The sequence below is a fragment of the Blennius ocellaris genome (assembly GCF_963422515.1).
Source record: "Blennius ocellaris genome assembly, chromosome: 13".
In the NCBI taxonomy this organism is placed as follows: Eukaryota; Metazoa; Chordata; class Actinopteri; order Blenniiformes; family Blenniidae; genus Blennius; species Blennius ocellaris.
In genome coordinates, this window is record NC_137662.1 from 13,463,987 (window position 1) to 13,486,199 (window position 22,213).

The window sequence follows — 22,213 nt, forward strand, 5'->3', positions numbered from 1 at the left end:
TTGCAGGGGGAAAAAATGCCCCAGGAAAATGCTTAACCTCAAAAAAATAACAAGCATAGAAGTGAAAGAAATTTAAGACTTGATCACAGTCAAACAACTGCACAGCTGATGTTACAGATTGTAGCCCATTATCAACTGCAAGGATCCATGTCTGTGGTAATGCTCTTAAAGGGAATAATCAGGAAATTAATTCTCTTGGAAGCACCAGGGAGCCATGTCATTCTCTTGGACAAGGACAATGCACTATGCTGGTATACGGGTCGTCCTTGTTTTAGCTTCTGAGTTTAATGAATGCATGGTCTCCTTTTGGAGAAACATCTGGTCAACCGCTTTTGTCATCATTGTCTTTTTGTGCATTGATCACAATAAGCGCTTAAACAGCTGGGCCGTTCAATATATGTAGGCTCAGTTGATGTGTGTCACCTTTGATTGAGGCAGAAAGAGGACCACCCATCAGGCAAGGGCAACAGTAGGTGTCACACCAGCTGTCAGAGTTGGAGTTGGAAGACAGGGATTGATGAAGAGACTGATTGCCTCACTCCCCTGTCAAGATCCCACCTGTCATAGGGCTCCGTGTAAAAAGCCACACATTTGTCCCTTTATAGGTATCCCACATCCTCTCAGCAGCAACTTCATAAAACCCAGCCCACCTGTCAACACCGGCATAGGTGGCTTTCTGTTTGCTTTTCTCCTCGACAGTGCCATTTTATTGGGGATATTAAGTAAGTATTCAGGGCATGTGTAATTTGTGCTGTTTGTATCATTTATCACTTTCTTTTACAGACATTTCACAAGCAGCAGGACAAAGGGGTGGAAAATGGAGATAAATTATATACCTGCTCCCTATTGTATTATATGCAAAAACAAAACTTTGAAGTCTGACAGCTGGGCAGAACATTAACATGTGAATACGCGTTTCCTATTCCCGAGCGTTGCATTGCGATTTCGCTGCCATTGTTTAGCAGTGAGCTTGGTAAAGTAGACAATAGCTTGATGTTCTGCATAGAGAACATTCTGTTCATGAACTCTGCACAAAGCGAAGGATAGATGTTTGCTGCCAGACTTCCTAGGTTTCTTGAGCAGATTTTCCGGGGATTAAACATAGGGAATGTTGTCTATTATCAGCAGGGCTTCCACATCTGTACAGTTTTGATTCCACCAGCAATGGAATGAGTTAGCTCTTATCTCACCCTGCATGTAGCCCTTCAGGCTCTTGTAAAGAAAGGTATTTATTAAGTGGCACTCTTAGCCTGAGCAGCATATTTCGAAAGAATGGTAAAATCATCAAAAGTAACCAGGAGGAAGCTGTACATTCAAGTGATGGAAGAGAGTGTACCAATGCAGCACCATGAACCACATAGAGCCATCAAACAGCAGCACAGAAAAAAATTAAGTTGGATGACTTATCATCGGTCTCCTTTATGCGCAAGGAAATTGGAGAAATGGGGCAGCTAAGTAATTTAAGTTTCAGTTGATATTTAGTTGTAATCCCTCAGAAAAGGAACAATTTTGGAAACATGGGCCAGTACTGAAAATGTAACTTTCTACAAAGATAAAAATATTCACCTTAATCATTGAAACACAAAACTGTGATATTGATAAAGTTGATTCCTGAAGCAACGACATTAAACAACAAATCAAGAAATATGCAAGAGATCAAGTGAAAAACTAGATCCATGTGTGTTTTTTTTCAGTTGTTTGAATATCAGTAATTAACTTGTAATGAAATGCAGATTGGACAAAACAAAATTGTGCACAAGCTCTCGTCCAATAAAATATTACCTTAATAATTAGTCACCCTTTACTACTATGTACCTGTAAATGTAAAGTCTAAAAAAGTGTTTGAATGCTCAGTGTTGGTTAATCTGGAGAATTTTGATGAATACATTATCTGATTTCCATGTATTCACAGTGTTTATAAAACCAGAGAAAGGGGAAAAGTGTCAGCTAAATGTAGAAAAACCCTCGTAATACTTCACCTTTGCTGCATAAGTAGAAAAACCAGTGGCTGGAGCAATAACTACATTGAAAGTGTCTTTGATGTTGAGTTTCACACATAACAAGGAAGAGCAATTAGATAATCAAGGACTGTGTAATGATATCCTTTGGAAGCAGAGGTCTTGTCAAACTATGTGTAAATATATTACATGATATATTTTTAAAAATCGAGCAATACAGATTAAGATGCCGGTCATCTAAAATGCTTTATGTGATCATTTTGACAGACACTGCAAGGCAAGCAAAGGAAATCTTATTCGAGCTTGAAAAATACTTCAATGTATTTTTTTTTTATCTATTTATGATTCATTTTCATTAAGTGCAACATCTGTCATCACAGGTGACATGGTAATATTCCCATGCCCCATGTGAGTCAGGGCCAGATACAATAAATCACTGCTATGTTTAAGACCTGCTTGTCCACACTGGATATACATGTGTGTATGTCAGGGTCATGAGTTTATTACTTCTTTTCTCATTGCTGGAGAAGGGAAAAAGAGGCAGTACAAGTTAAGCGTGCTAGTCTCCCGCCCTCTTCACTCCCCCATGAGGAGTGACCAAAAATACAAGATTGCATTGTATGGTCCAGAATAACGACATTAAGAGCTCCTGATCTAAAGTACATTCAGGCACCACTGGATCGTTGAAACCCATGTAATGCAGAAGCCACTGAAGATGTACAGGCCTTAATGAACAGTTGTTGCAACACAGTCAGGAGGGTTATGCGGCCAAAGTGCCTTTTCTTTACACAATTAACCTCCCATCTGGAGAGTGGAGAGACGGGGAATTAGAGAAAGGATGAGCTTCACATTTCCTCAGCAGCCGAGCAATTTCCCCCTGTGCCAAAGTAGGAAGGTTAGGGAGAGCATGTAGGGGTCCACTATTATGCGGAGAGGCAGATGGTTCAACTTCCTCCTTGATCCTAAGGTGGCAAAAGGCCAAAGGACTGTTAAGAGTTCACATTTGCCAATGTTTCTTCATTTCAATGAGCATATTAATGAGAATTGTTCAACAAGTGAAGAAGCCCATGGGAGGTGTTTCTACAATGTGGTCAACCTCACCTCAAACACAAAAATGAACAAAACCAGAAGACCTGATCAGTTCAGATTTTTTTTTTATTTTTCTGCTCTTGAATTTTGGGACACAGTTCATGAGTTAAGTGAAGTACTTATTGAAAAAATAAAAGTACATCCACACATCATATTGTTAAAATGTGATTTTTAGAGTCGGGAAATATGCCCTCTTTCTGACATTAGTCCAGAAACGAGTGCATTAGTTAATAGCAGCCTTTTTCACTACGATTCATGGCAATCAAATCCAAAAATATGAGGATAGAAATACTTAAGGAATCTATTACTATTTAAGATCAGCTCTATCACGAACAAACAATCTGTGTTCAGTCATATGAAGAAAGACAGTGAAACGGGGATTGTGCAAATCACTACATAATTGATAGAATTTAAAAAGTACCATCAAGAATTCAGACCATAGTCAGGGTAGCCTAGAACACAAAACCCTTTTGGATCATTTTGAGGTTCTTAATGATTTAGCACATATGCTTCAGTCCTGCGATGGTTGGCTGGAAACGTCTACTTTCATGTGGATGGAGCTTCAGTCTTCAGCTAGGTTTCAGTTAAAAAAAGACAATTGACTGATCTTAATTTGCATTAAACTTGATCTCATAAAATAAAGTGGCAGTACTGTTATAGTTCAAGAGATAAAGCTGGGTACAATATGGCTGTGTATTATAATAACCTCTGTATTAAAGTTCCCTTTGCGGCTGTTCTTGTCAGTGTCGATTATTAATCAGTGTAGCACTGGGTGGAAGGAAAGCATTCTGAAAATGAAAAGAAGCCAGGTGAGGTAACGATGTATATGACAAAAACCCAGCAGGGAACCCGCTGTGAAAACAGTCAGTAAAGGTGCTGATTTATGAAGAGGGTGGAGGAGCTGAGAGAGTATGTTGGTTGCAAAAACAGTCCCGCCAATACTTCAATAGGATAAACCCACTATTTACAACACGCAGCTCATAAACTCTGTTTGCAGGGACACATGTTTTTTGGTTTGATTGGCATTGCACAGCATCTTGAAACGAGCTTGTTGAGTTATCTAAACAAAACTTCATTCTTACTTTATACTGTGGTTAAAATAGCTGGATAACAGACACAGGCATTGATGCAGATTTGAGAATTGAACCCTTTAGTAAAGTAATGCTTATAAGACTTGAGTGACTGACTCACAATGTAATATGGAAATTAAAATCTGACAAGTACAAAAAGAAAAGTTGAACAAAACAGGATGTGATTTAACTTACGACTACTTCCCAGTTCCTCAAAAAGGTGCTGCACTTTCTCCCACTGTGTAGAATTCTGGCTCGGTGGCGCCTGGAGAGGAACAAAAGCCCTGAAAGCAATGAAACATCGAGTTAGGAATAGTTACCGAGTTGCTTTCAAGCATATGAGTGGCAAGGATAGCTTTATCTGGTGTTGTATTTCATGTTAGAATAACATGTAAAGACCAAATACAATATGAAAAGAAGATGAAGATGGAAATCACCAACAAAAAGAAACATGCAGGGCAATGGCAAGTCCACGGATATTTGTAAACAAAACTAACATTGTGTATTTAAGTTGAAATTGTCAATTGGAAAATGGTGCTCTACTATTGTATGGTGATTCTTTCAGGACAACACAATTTTTTTTAAATTAAATAACAGTTTTAAAATCTTCACCAAAGGTAGAGTAAAATACATTAAAAATACACCTGAAAAGCTCAAATGAACTAACTAACTAAAATATTAACTTTAATGTTTCAATATGTCTCATCAGAAAACACATCTAATTACAATAATAATATATTTTTATTTATCAGCACCTTTCAAAACACTGAAGGACACTGTACAAATCACATGTTAAAAATGCTGTTAAAAGCAAGAAAAAGAAAAAAAAAACCATCTGTAACAGTAAAACTACAAGACATCGATTTTGGATATCATATGGCTAAACCCTAAAAATAAAACAAGTTTTAACTCGTGTGTCATGTGTCATTTTTCATATTGATTTAAAAAAAAAAAAAAAAAACTTCTACAAAATTGTACTGTATACTCTGGGGAGCTTTTGAGTAAACCATTCAAGAAATCATCTAATTTGCTTCAAATGTCTACTGCAGCAAACAACACCAACCACACAGACAATGTCATCAGGAACGCTCCGTAGCATATAGAAGAACTGTAAAGTAGTGGAATCTATTTGGGTTACAGAAAGAGACAGGAGCTTTCATGTTTGGAATAAACCTCCCTGCAGACATCCTTAGAAAAACTGACTGCAAGCGTGCTGAAAAGGAAAAATGTTGCGGTTCCTACTTGGCATTATTGGGAGAATTTTATCCATAACTTTTTTTTTAGTTGGCACATTTTTTGCTTTGTTTAGTACCATATATCTGAAGCTTTAGCTTAAAGAAGTGAGCAGAAAGTGTTTTGAGTTCTAATGATTACAGGTCAAAAGCCCCGACTGCTCTTCAGGTGCTGATCTTTACAAGGATGTAAAAGGTCACTGGAGGGGCAGTGTCTGCGCTTCAGGGAGTGATATGCCAAAGACGAATCAAACATGCAGATCACATCTCATGACCCAGGAAGAAGTGAGCAGGCGAAAAAACAATTTAAAATAAAAAAATATCTGACTCAAGAAGATAGGATTTCTTCAAGCTTAACTCGGACAATAAATATCTGGATGTCAAAGAAACCAGTTTTTGTTTGGTCTGTCTTAAGTTGTTGTAGAGCCGTATGGCCAGGCTTCTAAGAGAAGGTGGACCAAACAAAGTCTTAAGGGCAATTAAAACTGCATTATTTACAATCTCTGTCATCTGCGCCCTCTTGAGTTTAAATTCATTAAATTAATAAGTCAATCAACCAGCAATCAATGCATGTGAATGGGTGTTTATAGTTTTTCACAATAATAGAAAATGTAAGTATCGAGCGAGACAAAAATAATGTCTTAACAGTATAATAGTCCGGGGGGGAGGAGCATTGCAGCAGTAAAATAACAGAGCATTTCAGGAGTTTGTAGCTTTGCAAGCTACAACAAAAGGAGGAAAAAAAAGAAGTCTTGGAAATTTCGGGAAGAAACTTTTGAGTCAACAGACAACACCTGATGGCCTTACGTCTCCTGGTGGTACAGTAGTAGTTTGGGACAAAAGCTATTACGTTGAAGAGAATCAAAGAACCCAAATAACAACTGCCAAGAAGCAATAGTTCCAATTCATGGGGTAAAAAAATGGAGCTAAATTGCTTCTGTCTATAAAAATGTCCAAACTTTAGTCTGGAAGAAGGTATAGCCATATGTCCTTTAATTTCCCAGAGCAGATAAGCCTTCTTCCATGGCACCATTTAATGGTTGAGAGAACGCATTCAATCGTATAGGTTGGATACAAGGTATGTCGCTGTCACGGCGGCGAAGGAAATCAATTATGTTGTGACTGTGCGACTGTACACAGCCAGTGTAAAACCTGAATATAAACAGACGGTGGCTGGGTATTCATGCAGTGACAGGACATATTTTCCAGCCACATTGTGGATGCCACAATGTAGACTGTCAAAAAAGGATCCAATATTCCTTGTAAATGTATAATTCACTGAATCTAGTTTAAACTTACATGGACAAAAATCAAATCTAGATGTGAGATTCACTCCTGAAAGGCTCATCATGTTACGCACCCGTCCCGGTTTACCTGCTGAACTGAGGCACAAGAAACCATCCGTGTCTCCAACTCACCCAATTAAAAGGAGCGCCACGCAGACAATGGCAAATCCAATTGTGTACTTCAGAGCGTTTTTCACTTGCTGTAATGAAAGAAAAAAATGTTAACTGGTCAATCACGGCCGTGAAGTGAAATATTCTGATTCATTGTGACGGAGGAAAAAGGGGGTCACACTCCATTTAGGGAGTGACTGTAATGAGTGGCAGCTATAGAGTCGGTGTCGATCCTCGTTTGACCTGGTGGAGATAACATGCAACTCCTAATGCTATTCAAGGTGCTTTTAAAGTAGCAATACAATAGACCTTCCTATCTGGGAGAAAAAAGTGCTTCAGTCAGCACAAAAGTGACACACCGAGGGGGGGGGGGGGGTATTTGGTACTCAGTAATTACTCAATATTGTAATCATTTGCTAACACATCTCATAAAGTTGAGGATTAAAATGTTATCAGGTGACAAGTAAGAACCACTACCATCCACAGTTTGAATGCAGCAGTGAAAAAGTTTAACAAAGGCAGGAAAAAAAATCTGAAAAGGTTTAGCAATGTGGCTATTTACTGTGCCACAACTTGCTTTTCATTGTATGTTACGTCTCCAATCCCCATCGAATAAATTGGCTTGAAGTCTTAATAACGGCAGGGTTTTGTTTTGTTTTTTTTAATATTCTCTTTTTGTTTTTACGCCATTTTCTCAAGCCATCAATATGCAAGGCTGATAATAGTAATTTATTTGGAAATATTGCTGAATTATTTGTCATAGTATAATGTTTTACATACAGTGGTAGTAAAAGGACAAAATCCTTCATTATAAGTGAGGGCAAATAGCACATTTTTATATTCATAACAAGTAGCTTTTAGATGAGGAAAGCAACAGCACCAAAATAACATCAACAATGTCCAAAAGGTAAATTGCTTAAGAGACATAAACAAAATTTAAACAAATAGAGCAAAAGACATTTGATTTCATTGTACGTCAAAAGTAAATCGAAACAAATCAGCTTGCGTTGACTTCAGAAGAATGAAAGATGCAGCCGAAACATGCTCAGCACATCACTCCTATACATTTTTGTTAGATACACATGAAACACCAGAATAAAATCTGAATTTCCCACATCAAAGCACAAGGACTCTCCTGTGTGTTGAAAAGAAAGTGTGTGTTCTTACTGAGCACTTGTTTTTGTTGTTGTCATCTTGTTCTTCATAGTAGAAGTATACAAAGGGGATCCACAGGAAGACACAGAACAGTATGATGGAATAAAGAGCTGTGTGGATATAAAGCAAAAAAAAACAAACAAGTAAGAAAGAGTCACTAAAGTATTACATTGTGGCACATTCAGTTCATATTGGGTACCTTCTGAATGTTATTAAAAATGAAATAGTATAACCATTTTAACACATCAGTGTGTTCAAACTTGCTCTACCTGACTGTTTTGAAATGACAACAATATTCTGATATTGTAGGTCATTGTTGTCAAGTACAGTGCATTGGATGTATATAAATTAGAGCTATTTGTGTATTTCTGAGATTTGGTGAGAAAGCACGGTTCCCTCATGCAAGTTCGATATCACTGTAGTTAAGATGTACCCTCTTCGTCCATTTGCCTGGCTGGAGGCAATGTTAAATTCACATCAAAACATCTCAGGAAGGCATATGCTGTGGAATCCCTCCTCAGGAATAATCTAATAGCATCTCTATGTTTATGATGTTTTCTTTGTTGAATCGCAAACAAAAATCATATCTGAATTTATATGTGAATATGTGAATGTGGATGTCTGCTTAAGATAAAGGAGACAAATGAGACTTATTTAAGAGCAGTCAATGTGTCCCTTTGGCCAGTTTTATTTAATTGTGATATTTGTTTATAAATCTTCGATATGGGATGGAACTGCACTAGTCACCAAGATCCATCCACTTTATGTATGAACACATATGTTCAGACTATTTTTCAGTGAGAAACAAATAAACAGATAAAGATGAATGAACTTAACTGGCAACTCAAACACAAAGCTGCACATTTATGAAATCCCAACCAGCTGGATTATGAATCAAAGGAAGCCCACAAAGTTTATGTTACGTAAAATGTACATGTGAAAGAGTGCAGTTTCCCAAAGGGGCAAGAGAAACAGTAGAACAGAGACGGCATTAACCAAACACAGCAGTATCTGATATAAAAATAACCACTGAACATCTAAGTCCCATGATGTGGCAGAATTTCTGCAGATAAGCCTACTGGAAAGCACTCTGCTTTCATTTTTGTGTGTGCATGGTTTTTAATTGCCAGACGTTGTGTGCTCAGTCCCCTTCTCGAATCTCTTTCCTGGAGTTGCAGTCCAGATATTTCATCTTTAATACCAGTTACATCTGATCACTCGAGCATGCTTGTGGATTTGAGAAAAGAACAGTTTTAGCATATTATTTGGAGTGTGTTTTTTGTGATGAATATCTCCCATGACATCTTGTTGAGAAACTTACATTAGACATAGTTGTATTTTATAGAAACAGACTATTCATTATTGCCTGTGATGTATTAACAGAGTAACAATGTTTTGTAATGGTATCTTATAACTGAGAGATGAAACCTACACTATGATCCCATCTGTACTTGGCATAGATATGAAATCTGGATCCACATGACTCGTCTGGACCGGGAAAGCTCAGGTTCATGCAAGATGCATGCACAGCACATCAGCATGTGAGTGTAATCACATCGGCCAATGGTGTCAGCCAGGTGTAAGTGCAATCTCTGCAGCATGACCACATTTTTAGCCCCCCCCCCCCCAAAAAAAAAGAAAATCAGTCAACAACCTCTGAAAGGTCAATTTTAGTCTGACAAAAGCTACAGGAACTGGCAGTAATATTAGCTCAGCCTTAGAGTAGAAAAAAACAAAAGGAGGTTGAATCTGGGCAACAGCTTTTCCTCCTTTGACCTGGGGTTTGTTTACAATCTAGTCAGTCACTTTGAGGTATTTTGCAAATGAACAAGGAATCAAATTGTGAGACAATAAAGATAATAACAACAAATGACAAACAGATTAATTGAAAATTGACTGCTATATTTGCATCTACAAGGCAATGCTAGGTAAAATGTTTTCATCCATTTTATAATCTGTTAGCTACCACCTTTAACATCCTAAGGGTTTGTTTTGTACCTCGGTTTAGACAAGTGCCTTTTTATGGTCTGGACTGCGATTATGAAAATATTTGCAAGGAAATATTAAGGTAGAAACACTCAAGCAGAGAAGTAGGTACATGTTAAAGATGTTCATGTGTCTGCGTATAGTATTTCTACATAGGTTTTGTTTTACAGCATAACTTCTTTGTAAAAAAAAAAATCCCAAAAACTAATTTGGAGACTTGTGAAATGTGAATATCAACCCGGATTTTTGGTTTTTTTGAACAGATTTTTCTCATCTTTTAATGATAAGACAGGCCGACACGAGTTCTCGGTGAACCAAGCTGTGGTGCTTTTTCTCTTCACATTATGACACACAGCACTGAAACATTGATTCACTTAGAGGGAAAACATGTTATTCTCCTGCCAATGCTCTGAGTGTGTTTCACAAAGCAAGTAATAATCAGTTCTGGCAAAATAAAAATAAAAACACAAATAAAAAAAAAACAACAAAAAAAACATCAGCTTCATTTGCTAAAGCTGGTGCCACTCTCCCTTTGGAGTGGATGCAAACCACCTGTCCTTTGAGAAGAACCTCTCTTGTCTCTGATCTCAGTCTCTTTGTTTACTTTTTGTTGGTATTCGCAGCTTTTAGAGAGAAAAGACCAACATCCAGCTACATTAGAAATTCATAGACCGGAGGTGAGGCAAAAACACTTAAATAGAGAGATTCTATTTCAGGCTGGGGGCTTTTCCCTCTGCAGCAAATGGATGTGGGTGCACAAATCCCAGACAACCCCAAAATAAGTTAAAAGAAAAGCATGTCGCAAAGATGTGTTCAGCAACATAGTTGGCATTGTTCAATACCACTCGAGGTGATAATATGAATCATTAGCACAAGTTACAACTGAAAGAAATGTGTATGAATGCAAACAGCTTCCACACAGCACATCGGTTAGCTGTTCTCTACATTTAACCTGATCGTTACGATTTAAAGTATGAGCTTCGCCTGAATTCAAAGTCACCAAACTCAAATGGAATGAGAACATTAGAGTTTAACTGATATCTGAATAACACGACCTGGGCCTGCGCATTATAATAAATGCATGTCCCTAAGTAATGCCGGCAAGGCATGATAAACCACACAACTGTAGATGTGACTGTCGAAATAGAAAGTACAAAGTTGAGGTGGGAAAAACGAATCGGAATCTTGCGTCTGGTAACCATTTGATCCATAACGTTGGTATCACACTTCAACTTCAATGTACACGTGGAAAACAACCGTTTCATATCACTGAAAAATGTTTGGCCTCAAGCAATACAAGCATGGCCCTGTGTGAAAGGAGCTGCACTTCACAAACTGTCTCTCTCACTCCCCCCCCCCCCCCCCCCCCCCTCTCTCTCTCTCTGTTGCAAACAAAGGAACGTCACTGTTGTGGAGGTTTGCTTTTTGCCAGCTGTGATTGTGATAGGGCATTACTTTCAATAAACGCATGCTCGCTGCTCCACTAAGATATTCATTTACACTCATTTACAGCCAGACAAACTGGGTTCAGGATGATGCCAGGAGCCTATAAATGCACACCATGCACAATATGCAGTGGCAAGCATATGCTTGCAGGTTAAACCAATAGGTAAAATTAATCATAACACCATGAATATTAACATACCGAGAGAATAGGTCATATTGCATTACCATGAATCATCCATTACTCTCTATGAGATCCTGAGAAGAACGCCTGACCAGAGACCAGGGTTTAGCACATTCATCCAAGTGACAAGAAGAAGGGACTAAATAATTTAAAACTTTTTAACCCTTCATATATTGTGTGGATTCATATGGGCTGTAAATTCCTGTTTACACATAGACAAAAATCAAAACAAAGGCAACAGATTTTGGAGAATGGTTTGCTGTACAAGTCTACAGTCTACCAGCTGGGGAAATATCAGGTACTCTTTCTTTACCTCTTTGTTGTATCAATTGATTCTAACGTAGCGGTTATTATTCATTAAGCAACATATAAGTTATAATTATACATGCCAGACCTATGACCTGGCCTTTCCGTGGCCATTTACCAGGACAATTGCTCCATGGAAACAAGCAAAATGCATCACATCACAGATAATGCGGAAATTCTCATAACACAGTGTCTGACAAAAGTTTCCCCGAGACAGATCTGCCACTGCTGCCACTTGCTGAAAGCTAAGACACGACGAGCGTGCATTCTTCTTCGCTGTAAATATCAAGGAGGCAACCTCTTTAGAGGGCCAAACATGGGTTAACCCACTGGTGAGTATGCAACATAAATTTGAATGGCAGTAAAAAACACTGCAACATGATAGCCATGCCTCTCTGAAAAACAGGTATTATATTATATAACTGGTGCAAAACAACAGAACACTGTATGTTAGCCTGCCTAAAGGTCATTTATGACATTGAACTGGTATCTTTAATTATGTTTATACAACAAGTGAACACGCTGCTGTGGGTTAATTGCTTATTATTAAATATCTCAAACATATTAACGCAAACAAAACAATAAAGAACATCACATCAAGTTAACGTCTTTCATGACTTGTCTATTTTAAGATGCATTGAAGCAGTGTGCTGACAGTTTGTAGTAGTAACAACATTATCCATTTGCCACTCCAATGCTATATACAAACAAAAAAGACCAGTGTCTCAACACCGCAACAAGCACCAGTATTTAATACAAGGACATCTGTTCCAACGCCCATTATTTATTTAGTTTGCAGGCTATCTGTACCACTATCCATCCACCAACCATCCATCCTCTGGATATGCTCTGTCTACAACACAGTCACAAAATCACCCAAAAACACATTCATACACACAGAATTTAGGCTATGTCCACACAAGCCCAAATAATCTTTTTTCTCCCCGATGTTCTCAAAAAAATGACATCATTGTTTTCCGCAGATGTACATGTTAACCATCTACACCTCTCAGCCAAGCTGGCATTTTAGAATTTCCCCATTCTGGGACCTGTGTTTAAAAAAAAAAAGGTTTCTGGACCCTAAAACACCACCCCGTGTGGAAAATCGACCAAAAAACGTGCATTTACATGAAATGGCGTTCTCGTGTAGACAGGCCCTGAGAGTCACCAACGTACAGACGAAACAAACAAACCATCAAGTTGCATGATTCTCAAGGACCGTATCTCAGTTAAACTGACTACATTTGATCACTAAAACAAATCAATACTTTATATGTACGGTGAAAAGTGTGTTGTTATAAGTGGTCGTTCTGAATGTAGAACATTTGGAATGTATATAGATCTCTCACTGCATAATAACCTAGTTGACACATAGAAATATATGCCAACTCAACTTTATTTATTATCATGACGACTGTCAGAATGAATCATGCCTTTAAAAACATATGATTTCTGACAGACACGTACAGCACTTTGTTTCTGTGTATTTGTCAGTTTAAGTTTGATTTCTGTTGGTGGTGACTTTAGTATTTGTGTACTACATGTCAAGCGATTCTACTCAGAAATAACTGTTAAAGGATTGTGGATAATTTAAACAGCAAAAAAGTTAAATCAAAATACTGTTTTATCACAAAAGTCCTTGTAAATCAGCTGCAAGTATTCACTTTCATCCGTGCTATACAAATGATCATACTATTAGAGAATTCTATTCATGACAGTGACCTGAGACTTCACAGTTTGTCCACTATCGAAATGTGAGTAAATGTTTAAAGGTAGAAGTGGGGAATTACAAACTGCAGCAAATTAGATTTTTTTTTTTTTCTACATGTGTATTCACTTGCCTGTATTCATATTATTGAAGGTCTGTTCTCAAAATATAACTACAATTTGTCAACATTCCAGCCTTTCCATGAAATGCAGTCGGCATATGCAGGTGGGCAAAAATCACAAGGCAATTGGAAGTCGTTGTTGGCTATTTCCAAGATGACGAGTTCCTCTTGAGCTTCACTTCTACAAATGGCAATAAAAAGGCAGGGAGAAAGCCGATGATTTATTTAAAGGGCCCAGGGGTATTTTGCCCTGTTGCTTAAGGGTCTTATGCACCACTGCTTTGAAGTACTGAGCAGGCCAAGGAAATGTATAAATGGACAGAGACCGGAGATTGAAAGGCTAAGCTTTCAAACTTGGGGGGGGTCACGAAAGATCACCAAAAGGTATTTGATCACTGAAAAGGAAGTTGGTGTTTGCGCTGCAAATACTCATCCCCTTTGTCAAGTTAAAAGTATGTTGTATCCAAAATTACACCATGTAGAAGCTTTGAACAACGGGTGGGATTAAAATGTCACGTTTTATTTCCAGGCAGAATCTCCTTCCATTTCACAGCATTAGAAATGTACTCTGGTGGAACTGCCATCTTCCTGTCATTTTTTGCAGAGAACGCCTTCTGATTGCACTTGTGAATTCATACATACTTTTCCATGTTGCAATATGGCTGGAATGCATTTAGTTGACCTACTTATACTTCTATTCTATACTATCTACACATCACATGACACAGTAACACAGATTTTATAACAGAGACAAAGTGAGCCTAAATATAAACTGAGGTTAATGAATTAAATGCTGCAAAATAACCGACTAATGCAACAAGTATCACTACCATTGATTTTCTTGTGAATAGAAAAGTGTCATCCTGTTAAAAGTACATTTTAAAAAATGAAATAAAGGTTAAAAAAAAAACCATTAAAATGGTGCAAAATTTGTAAAATGCTGCAATGCATCTCAGGCTAATTGTCCAGCAAAGAAATGATTGACGCTGCAAGATACGCACTTAGAATTCCAGCTTTAGATTTTCCATAATCACACCAGTCCACATAATTTACATGTTAGACAAATTGTCAAATGACACATATGTAAAGCCATCAAATGCCTCCAGTTATTGTGTAAATAATGAAGGACAGGCACATGGTTATTAACTGTGACCATCGATGAATGCAAATGTGTCTACCCTGAAGAGAGACTTGCTTCACCAAGGGAAACAGAAATCTCTGTCAACCTGGTAATTATACCATTTGTGAAGAGACAAATGGACAGCACTGTCAATTGTGGCCTGAAGGAAAATTCAACTTAAAAGGTTAGATTTGTGAGGAAGCTGTGCATACAGTACACATGGAGCTTGGTCTCCACCTACTGGCAAATCATAATGTGATGCCCATTAAAAAAAAAGAAGAAAACAACAGAGTTTGGTCTCTCTCTATCCACAGACACATCAAGAGTTCAATGGTACAGAGCAAAAATTTGGTTTATTGTATTTTAATTTTTTCGAACAGAAATTGTGTGCATTTTCCATAAACTAATATATCAGTGCAGTATGCAACAGGCTGTGCTTACTGAATCAAGAGCAATACTCTATTAAAATGACTTATAATCATGGTGGTTTTAGAATAACAGCAAACAGCATAACATGTGCGGTGAACTGACAACCATGTCACAGTAGCTTTAAAAGCTTCACCAATGTAATGTATTTGCTCTGTTAAAAAACATTCACTCTGTATCAGTGTTTTTCAAAAGCATACTCCAAGGCAGGCAGTATATTATCAATAACAACAAAGGATTCTGAAACACTCTTCATTGATCAAATGTGCTCATGCACTTCCCAGGGGAAACAAGTAAAATCCTCCCCATGCTCTTGCAGTACTTCTCTCCTAAAGCAGTCAAATAAATACTATAGTGGTGATCTGTCTTTCCTCATAGTGAATCTGTCCCCAGTTTAAGTCTAGGTTTAGATTCTGTATGGAATTTGCATGTTTACCCTGCTTATGAGTTTTCTCCAAGTATTCCTGTTTTCTCCCACAGTCCAAAAACATGCTTTTGATGCCAACTGCTGACTACAAATATGTCTGTCTCTCTGTGTTTGCCCAATGATGGACTTGTGACCTCTCCACAATCAGCTCTAGCGCCCCACAACACTGTGCAGGATAAAGAAGCTGGGAAGACTTTTAATTCCCCTTTCAGTCGTCTGTGTAAAAACTACAATACCTGCTGAACGAGCGGCATAAAACATATTGCGAGAAGCTTGTAAAAATATGCACCACAGTATGAAGTGTATCTTCAGCTGTCACTCAAACCAACGACAGGACCAGTGAGTGAAGATCTACTCATAAACCTTCAAGTCTGACAGAGCTATACATAATAAACCAATTACCAAAACAACTACAAGTGCTTTTCTTTTGATGTGTGACAAATTTCTTGAGTGTAACTGTTTCTTGGCAGTTGGGCCATTAAATGAATTAAATTACTGACAAGACTCAGCCCTGCACTGACGACTAAGCCTACTGAATTATTCATACTTAAAATCTCTCAAAAGCAAACTTTCCATTTAAGAGGATGTCTAATAGTGCCTATACATAGCACGAAAGAAAATCAATCTCATGTATAAAAACTTATTTATGCATCCAGAAGACAATGTTCTTCAGCCGCCTGAATGTAGGATTCACATGCAGTCTTCATGGTCTGTGAAAGCCAATTTTCTGATGCCATTAAACCCGTGGAAGTGGTGTCTTTGATTGGGCTGTCTGGGCGAGGAGACAGCTTGTCGTCCTTGCATTTGGCATTTTTGAACAGACGGTACGTAACAGTGTTGCTGACAGAGATTTTAAGCCAGCATCTGTTAGAAAACGCATGATCTACTGTCGGTGGCATGACTGAATCTGCAGCACAAGACATCAAAAAAAGGCAACAAACTCATGTTTAAGCTACAGCATAACAATGACGAGGAAATATCAGCGATACTAAGAGCCTACAGCTTGAAATATATCAACAAAACGGCTCAGATACTGTCACCATGACTTGGAACCGCACACAAATATGGGAACTAGACCTGCTGTCTATTACAGCAAGGAGATCGGCTGGATGAGTCAAAGATGCTTGACTGCATCCTCGACCAACCTGCTAATGATACAATGCAGTGTGCCACCAGCCAACAGCTAAGCATCACTGCCAGTGAAATGTTCCAATTTCTGGGGTTCTATTCGAAATGTGACAATCACTACAAGCAACACAAGTGTCCTGGGGAGTGATGCCTAAAGACTTCCACTGAGAAAATTAAAACAGCCCGATAATATTTGTTTGTGGAACGTAGCACCAATTCTTAGATAGCCATCTTGGTTTTTTGAAAAGGGCAGCACATTGTTAATGGGACATGTGATATGCCCTATTTCTATGTCAAACCATTAATCTTTTGAAATCATTTCAAATGTTAAAAAGGTTAAATGCAATAATAGTAATCATGCAGTTACATACATTTTCAAAATAAATGCTATTCATTACACATTTTCTTCATATGTAAAACCCTGTCAATCTGTATTTATTGCAGAGATATGTGTATGTCCAATTTGATATTAAGATAATGATACAATAATGACAAAAGGTGTATTTTTTTTAGACTCAGCTTTGCTAAAAAAAAAATTGTCAATCAAGATTAAATCAGCACTAAAGATGTCTCCATATTTCATGAATCATTAAAAAGTAGAGCTAACTTATCCAAGAACCTGTCAACCAAGCCTGCCCATCAAGAAACTGGATGGCATAAAATAAAAACATAGGTGGACTGTACATGCAGTCATTTTTGTATAAAACAACAAACAACAAACAACCAACAACCAACACTATTATTACTTAGTGTCTGTGTGCATCTGCGCCTGTGTCTGTACTTGATTTTTCTAAATAAACCCGACCTAACTGGCTCAATTTAACTATTAAGATTCTTCATGTGGAGTAAATCCAAACCAATGCACAGGCACAACTAATAATGACAGCTCAGAGAGCAAAGCACTTCCCTTTACATTTCTATGAAGCACTGGCCACAACAGAATTAAGCAGACATGTATATTTGACTTACAAAACTCCAAATCTGTGCTCGTAATTCCAACTAACCACTTCTTCAAGCACAGCAGTCTTCCAAGTGTCCTGTCCTCACACGAAGCATGAGTAACAAACATGCAATCTTATGCAACATCAATAAATGCAAAGCTGCAGACTTCATACATGATGAAGCAAATGGCCCCAGAGGGAAACAAAGCTGTAACGGCCACACAGAAAACAAAGAGTCTAACAGAATACATATCATGCATACAAAAACATATCCATGTTAGAAATGGTAAGACAAGAAAATAAGTAGAAGTCAACTACTGTAAATAATTGCACTGACATGAGTAAATATATATAAAAAAGCAACGATGCAGTGAAGTGAAATCGTTTAGAAAACTACAGTTCATGAAAGTGGGGTGACTTTCATATATTTTGCCCCATTTAAAAACCCAGAAATCACATTAACTTGTGGAAAGAGGACTTTTATATTGTCTAATATTTCAACAGCACTGCCACTGATGGCTCCTCATCTTCTTGGCTCAGTTCAATTACAATTAAATATTTTTTTTTGATCACATCAGGGTATGTGAATATAATACAGTCGAGAAGTGATTCTCAATATTGAATAGTCTTTGAAAAGGTCCTCAAGTCATTTCGCGGATGAAACCCAGTCCCGGGGGAAGTAACACAGACGTGCAGCCAAAGTTACGACCCAGATCCACAGTTGACCTGTGTGAAAATGAGTCACCACTGAGAGTTACAGAGAGTCAGTGTGAATCCCGAAGTCAGACTGCTAACCCTTTAGGATTACTGTGGAGGTGAGTCAGGCCCCGGGTGTTATTGGGATTGAGCTAGCACTACCATTAATTCAAAGAGGAGACTGAGGTAAGTCATTTAAGGTGAAAGAACAGAACAAGTCCAAGTATTATGCAAAAACAAAAGAACCAATTTGAAGAAAGGTTGTTTTTTTTTTTGCTAAAAAAAAGGAAAAAAAAGTTCCTCTCCAAATATTTTTTTTTAACTAATATATTTACAAACAAAAAACTCCAAAAAAAAACAACAACAAAAATCCACTTACTGTAATATCCATATAACACAGTGTCTTCAATTTGACTTCTGGTCTCGTTGTTTGCTGCCCATTCCTGGGTTTTACCAAAAGAAAAGCAAATATGCAGTGTGTAAATGAGGCTCAGTATTATGATCAAAGTTTAGAATACAAATGTGCATGAAATACTGACACAAAACTGTAACACACATCTGAATGACACCAAAACTCCCATTAGATCATGCCAAATTTGAATTTACAGTCAGGTTCATAAATATTTGCATATAATTTTGGCTCTGCTTCAACAGAATAGTTGTGATGTGAAACAATCGAGGTGTGCCTGAATTTGAGGGTGATTACACATATATGTGATTTAATTCCCAAAGTTTTCATACATATTTTAATGTAAATACCATCAAAATTAAAACTGAGATACAATATTTACAGCACATCTTGATTGTTCCATTTTATATTTATTGTTGTGGTGTACATAGCCAAAATGCTGCACATGGTGTCAATGTCCAAGTATTTATAGACCTCACAGTATGTGGGCCACAGCAGTTCCGGGTTCAAAAACTAAATTTAGATACAAACAGAAAATTACACAACACTGACAACCACAAGGGGGATGAAGTTGTCAGGCCTTTGTCTGAATCTAATTTTATTCAGGCACAGATGTGAAAAATTGGCCCTCATAATCTTCCATTTCCTGCAATTTCTGAAAAATAGGCCCAAAAACATGTTCTTGAACAGCTGCCAAAAAATAAATGTTTGTCATGTTCTGCTTCATCATGATACACAATACGAAACGGAAAGCTAAAATAATACTTAATCCATCACTTTTTTTTTTAAATATCCTACCATGTCACAGTGTCACTGAAATTATAATATATAAAAATGTAATAGTGATATTAGCATTGTGTATTTCCAGCAGGAAGCATCTCTTCATTTGATGGAAGTTTCTTTGTTGTTGTAAGGTGTACTCATGAAGAAATTGTGTTTAATTGACCAAGAGAGATATTGTGTTCCTGGTGAGTTAATGGCCTTTGCATATGTTAACATGACTGTGACTAAATGGAACCATAATACAAATACTCTCTTACAATCACAGCAAATCATACAAAGCAGCAAATTACCTGCTGTTTAAATGAACTGTCATTGCACACTTTGTTAAATCTTTGAGGTGATTTAATCAAAAGCAGTACCTTAGCACAAAATGACTACCATGAAATGATCTCAGCTTTAAGATTACACAAAACCAATATCAATGACATTTTAACATCATGGAAAATGTTAAAGTTTTCAGAATACTAACCTTGTAAGTACCATTAGAATACTTCATGAATGAAACAAGAAATATGTCCACTGGCAAAAGTGCAGATGATATCAATGCGATGGCCAACGCGCATATTGCTGTGATGGTTGAGACAACCTCACTTTCCTGACGGCTTTGAAATTTCCGAATGTAGATCCAGCAGAATGCTAGGATTACCTAAACAGGGGGGGAAAAAACAACCGTTGTCACAATACGATAATCCCATGTGAATACATAATGTATAAAGTTTATCCAAGCTAGATCTAGCAATTGTGCAACCAAAAATATTAGTATTACACCAAACACAGTACAAATAGATACGAATGATGTAAGTTAGTTTAGGATATTATTTTTAATCCCATCTCAACATGTTTTCAAGGTGTCTAATACAGTGTATTGAATCCAAAATAACAAAACTGTTATTGAATGAGGACATTATTGGCAGAATACAGTTATATAAAGTTTAAAACAACCAAGAAATACAATGGTATTCATGACATCATTTTACATGTATTCTAAGCTTAACTGATCTGAGTTACAGTGACAGATTTGTGTGAACTTCATCACACAGCGTTCCCAATATTTCACTTCCTTTGGAACAACAAAGCTTGAGAATATTATTGCTTCAATAGGCATTGTGATCATCATAGATAGATAGATAGATAGATAGATAGATAGATAGATAGATAGATAGATAGATAGATAGATAGATAGATAGATAGATAGATAGATGCTTGTTTTGCCAGGTAATGACGTGGGCTTTGTATCCAAATAAGATTTATTGAAATGTTACTTCAGATCAGAGGGATGCCAGCGTTGGGCAGAGAAACAGAGCAGGTTATTTGGCATCCGGGCATTCTTCCTGTGAGCCTCAGACTCAGCCATGTGACAGTGAGTGACAGCTGATGTAATGAGTGCTAAACTGGGCCGCAGATTACCGAGCCGCACAACTTTGAGACAGTCATTTAAGGAGCCTACCACTCGAGTCCCTCTAAATGGGTCACTAAATGTGCTCCCCGAATCAAACAGGTTGTGTTAAAAGTGCCGACGGTAAAGAGGAGTGCCTGCCCCACTTGGCAGCACTAAATTATTAATCCAAATAATGTATTCGAGGGACAATAACAAATCAAGTGTAATAACGAGCCACAAGTGAATCGGGTTGCTGCTACACAACAATGTGAGATACAGAGTAACGACTCCTCTTCAAGAAATAATCTATGTTGAGCTAAAAGCTACTCTGATCGATTGTAAAACAGCAAGTTGTAAGCATGCTATAGCTAAAGTTAGCTAATATCACCTCAACGTCCATATGCTGTAGCAGCACCGCCCCCGCTAACATGGCATATTTAAACCCCTTCTTTCATTACTGACACGTCTAACGCGGAGTTTTCTGACGCTTCTGAACTTCACGAAGCGACTGGACAGCTCTGACTTCGCTTACCAGCAAAACAATGGTGAAAATTGACCATCCGAGCACAGACTCTGAGAGGATCGACTGAGCCGCCATCTTCACTTCCTGCAATAACAAACCCACGTGCTCCCGATGACGTCGGCACGGTGGAGGAAGGCAGAGAGAGTTGGCGGCTCAGTACGTCTCCCCAGATCGGATCTGTTCCGAGTTAAATTAAGTCTTAAACTTTTTAATCTTATGTGTACGGAAGCGTGTGAGAAAACAAACAGTTTCGAAAGAAAATGTGTCATGATTTCCTAAAATAATAATTTTAATATGTGTAAAACTTGATAGTGAGAGGCATGCAGTTCAGCAAATATGTTTGAGACGATCTAATTATTTTTTTTACACATTTATACAAAACCATCAACTCATGTTGTAACACCCTGGAATATGCTATCAAAAGGTTCCGTGACCAAAAAAACCCCAAAAACTAGTCTTAGCATGCATGAAACATGTATGTATTGGAAAGGGGGAGTCTCATTCCTGCTTTTGAAATGTTTAAATTTTAGAATTTGTGTATTGCAATTTTGAATACTATGTTCTATTGTCAATCAATGGTGATTATTTCCAACTAATTACCATACTTAATAGTGCAGTTGTACACATTTAAGAGAATCATTAACATCCATGAGTGATAAAAACCTCTGACATGTTCATGAACCTTAACTTTTTTTTCCTGCGCTTGCCATATTTGTTTTTCTTTTCTCAACTA

General features: G+C 37.6%; 1 protein-coding gene across 1 annotated transcript in view; it reads right to left on the bottom strand.

Moving 5' to 3' along the window:
• The window catches only part of lmbrd1 (LMBR1 domain containing 1), a 55,604-nt gene extending 34,027 nt beyond the window's left edge, over positions 1–21,577 (bottom strand). The window contains exons 1-6 of the mRNA XM_080507094.1: positions 21,490–21,577; positions 20,049–20,225; positions 18,767–18,830; positions 7,914–8,011; positions 6,768–6,835; positions 4,313–4,401 (exon numbers count right to left, since the gene is read on the bottom strand). Coding sequence (XP_080363220.1) covers positions 4,313–4,401; positions 6,768–6,835; positions 7,914–8,011; positions 18,767–18,830; positions 20,049–20,225; positions 21,490–21,555 — 562 coding nt within the window. The 5' untranslated portion in view covers positions 21,556–21,577. The remainder of the gene's footprint in view (positions 1–4,312; positions 4,402–6,767; positions 6,836–7,913; positions 8,012–18,766; positions 18,831–20,048; positions 20,226–21,489) is intronic.
• Positions 21,578–22,213: the final 636 nt, after the last annotated feature.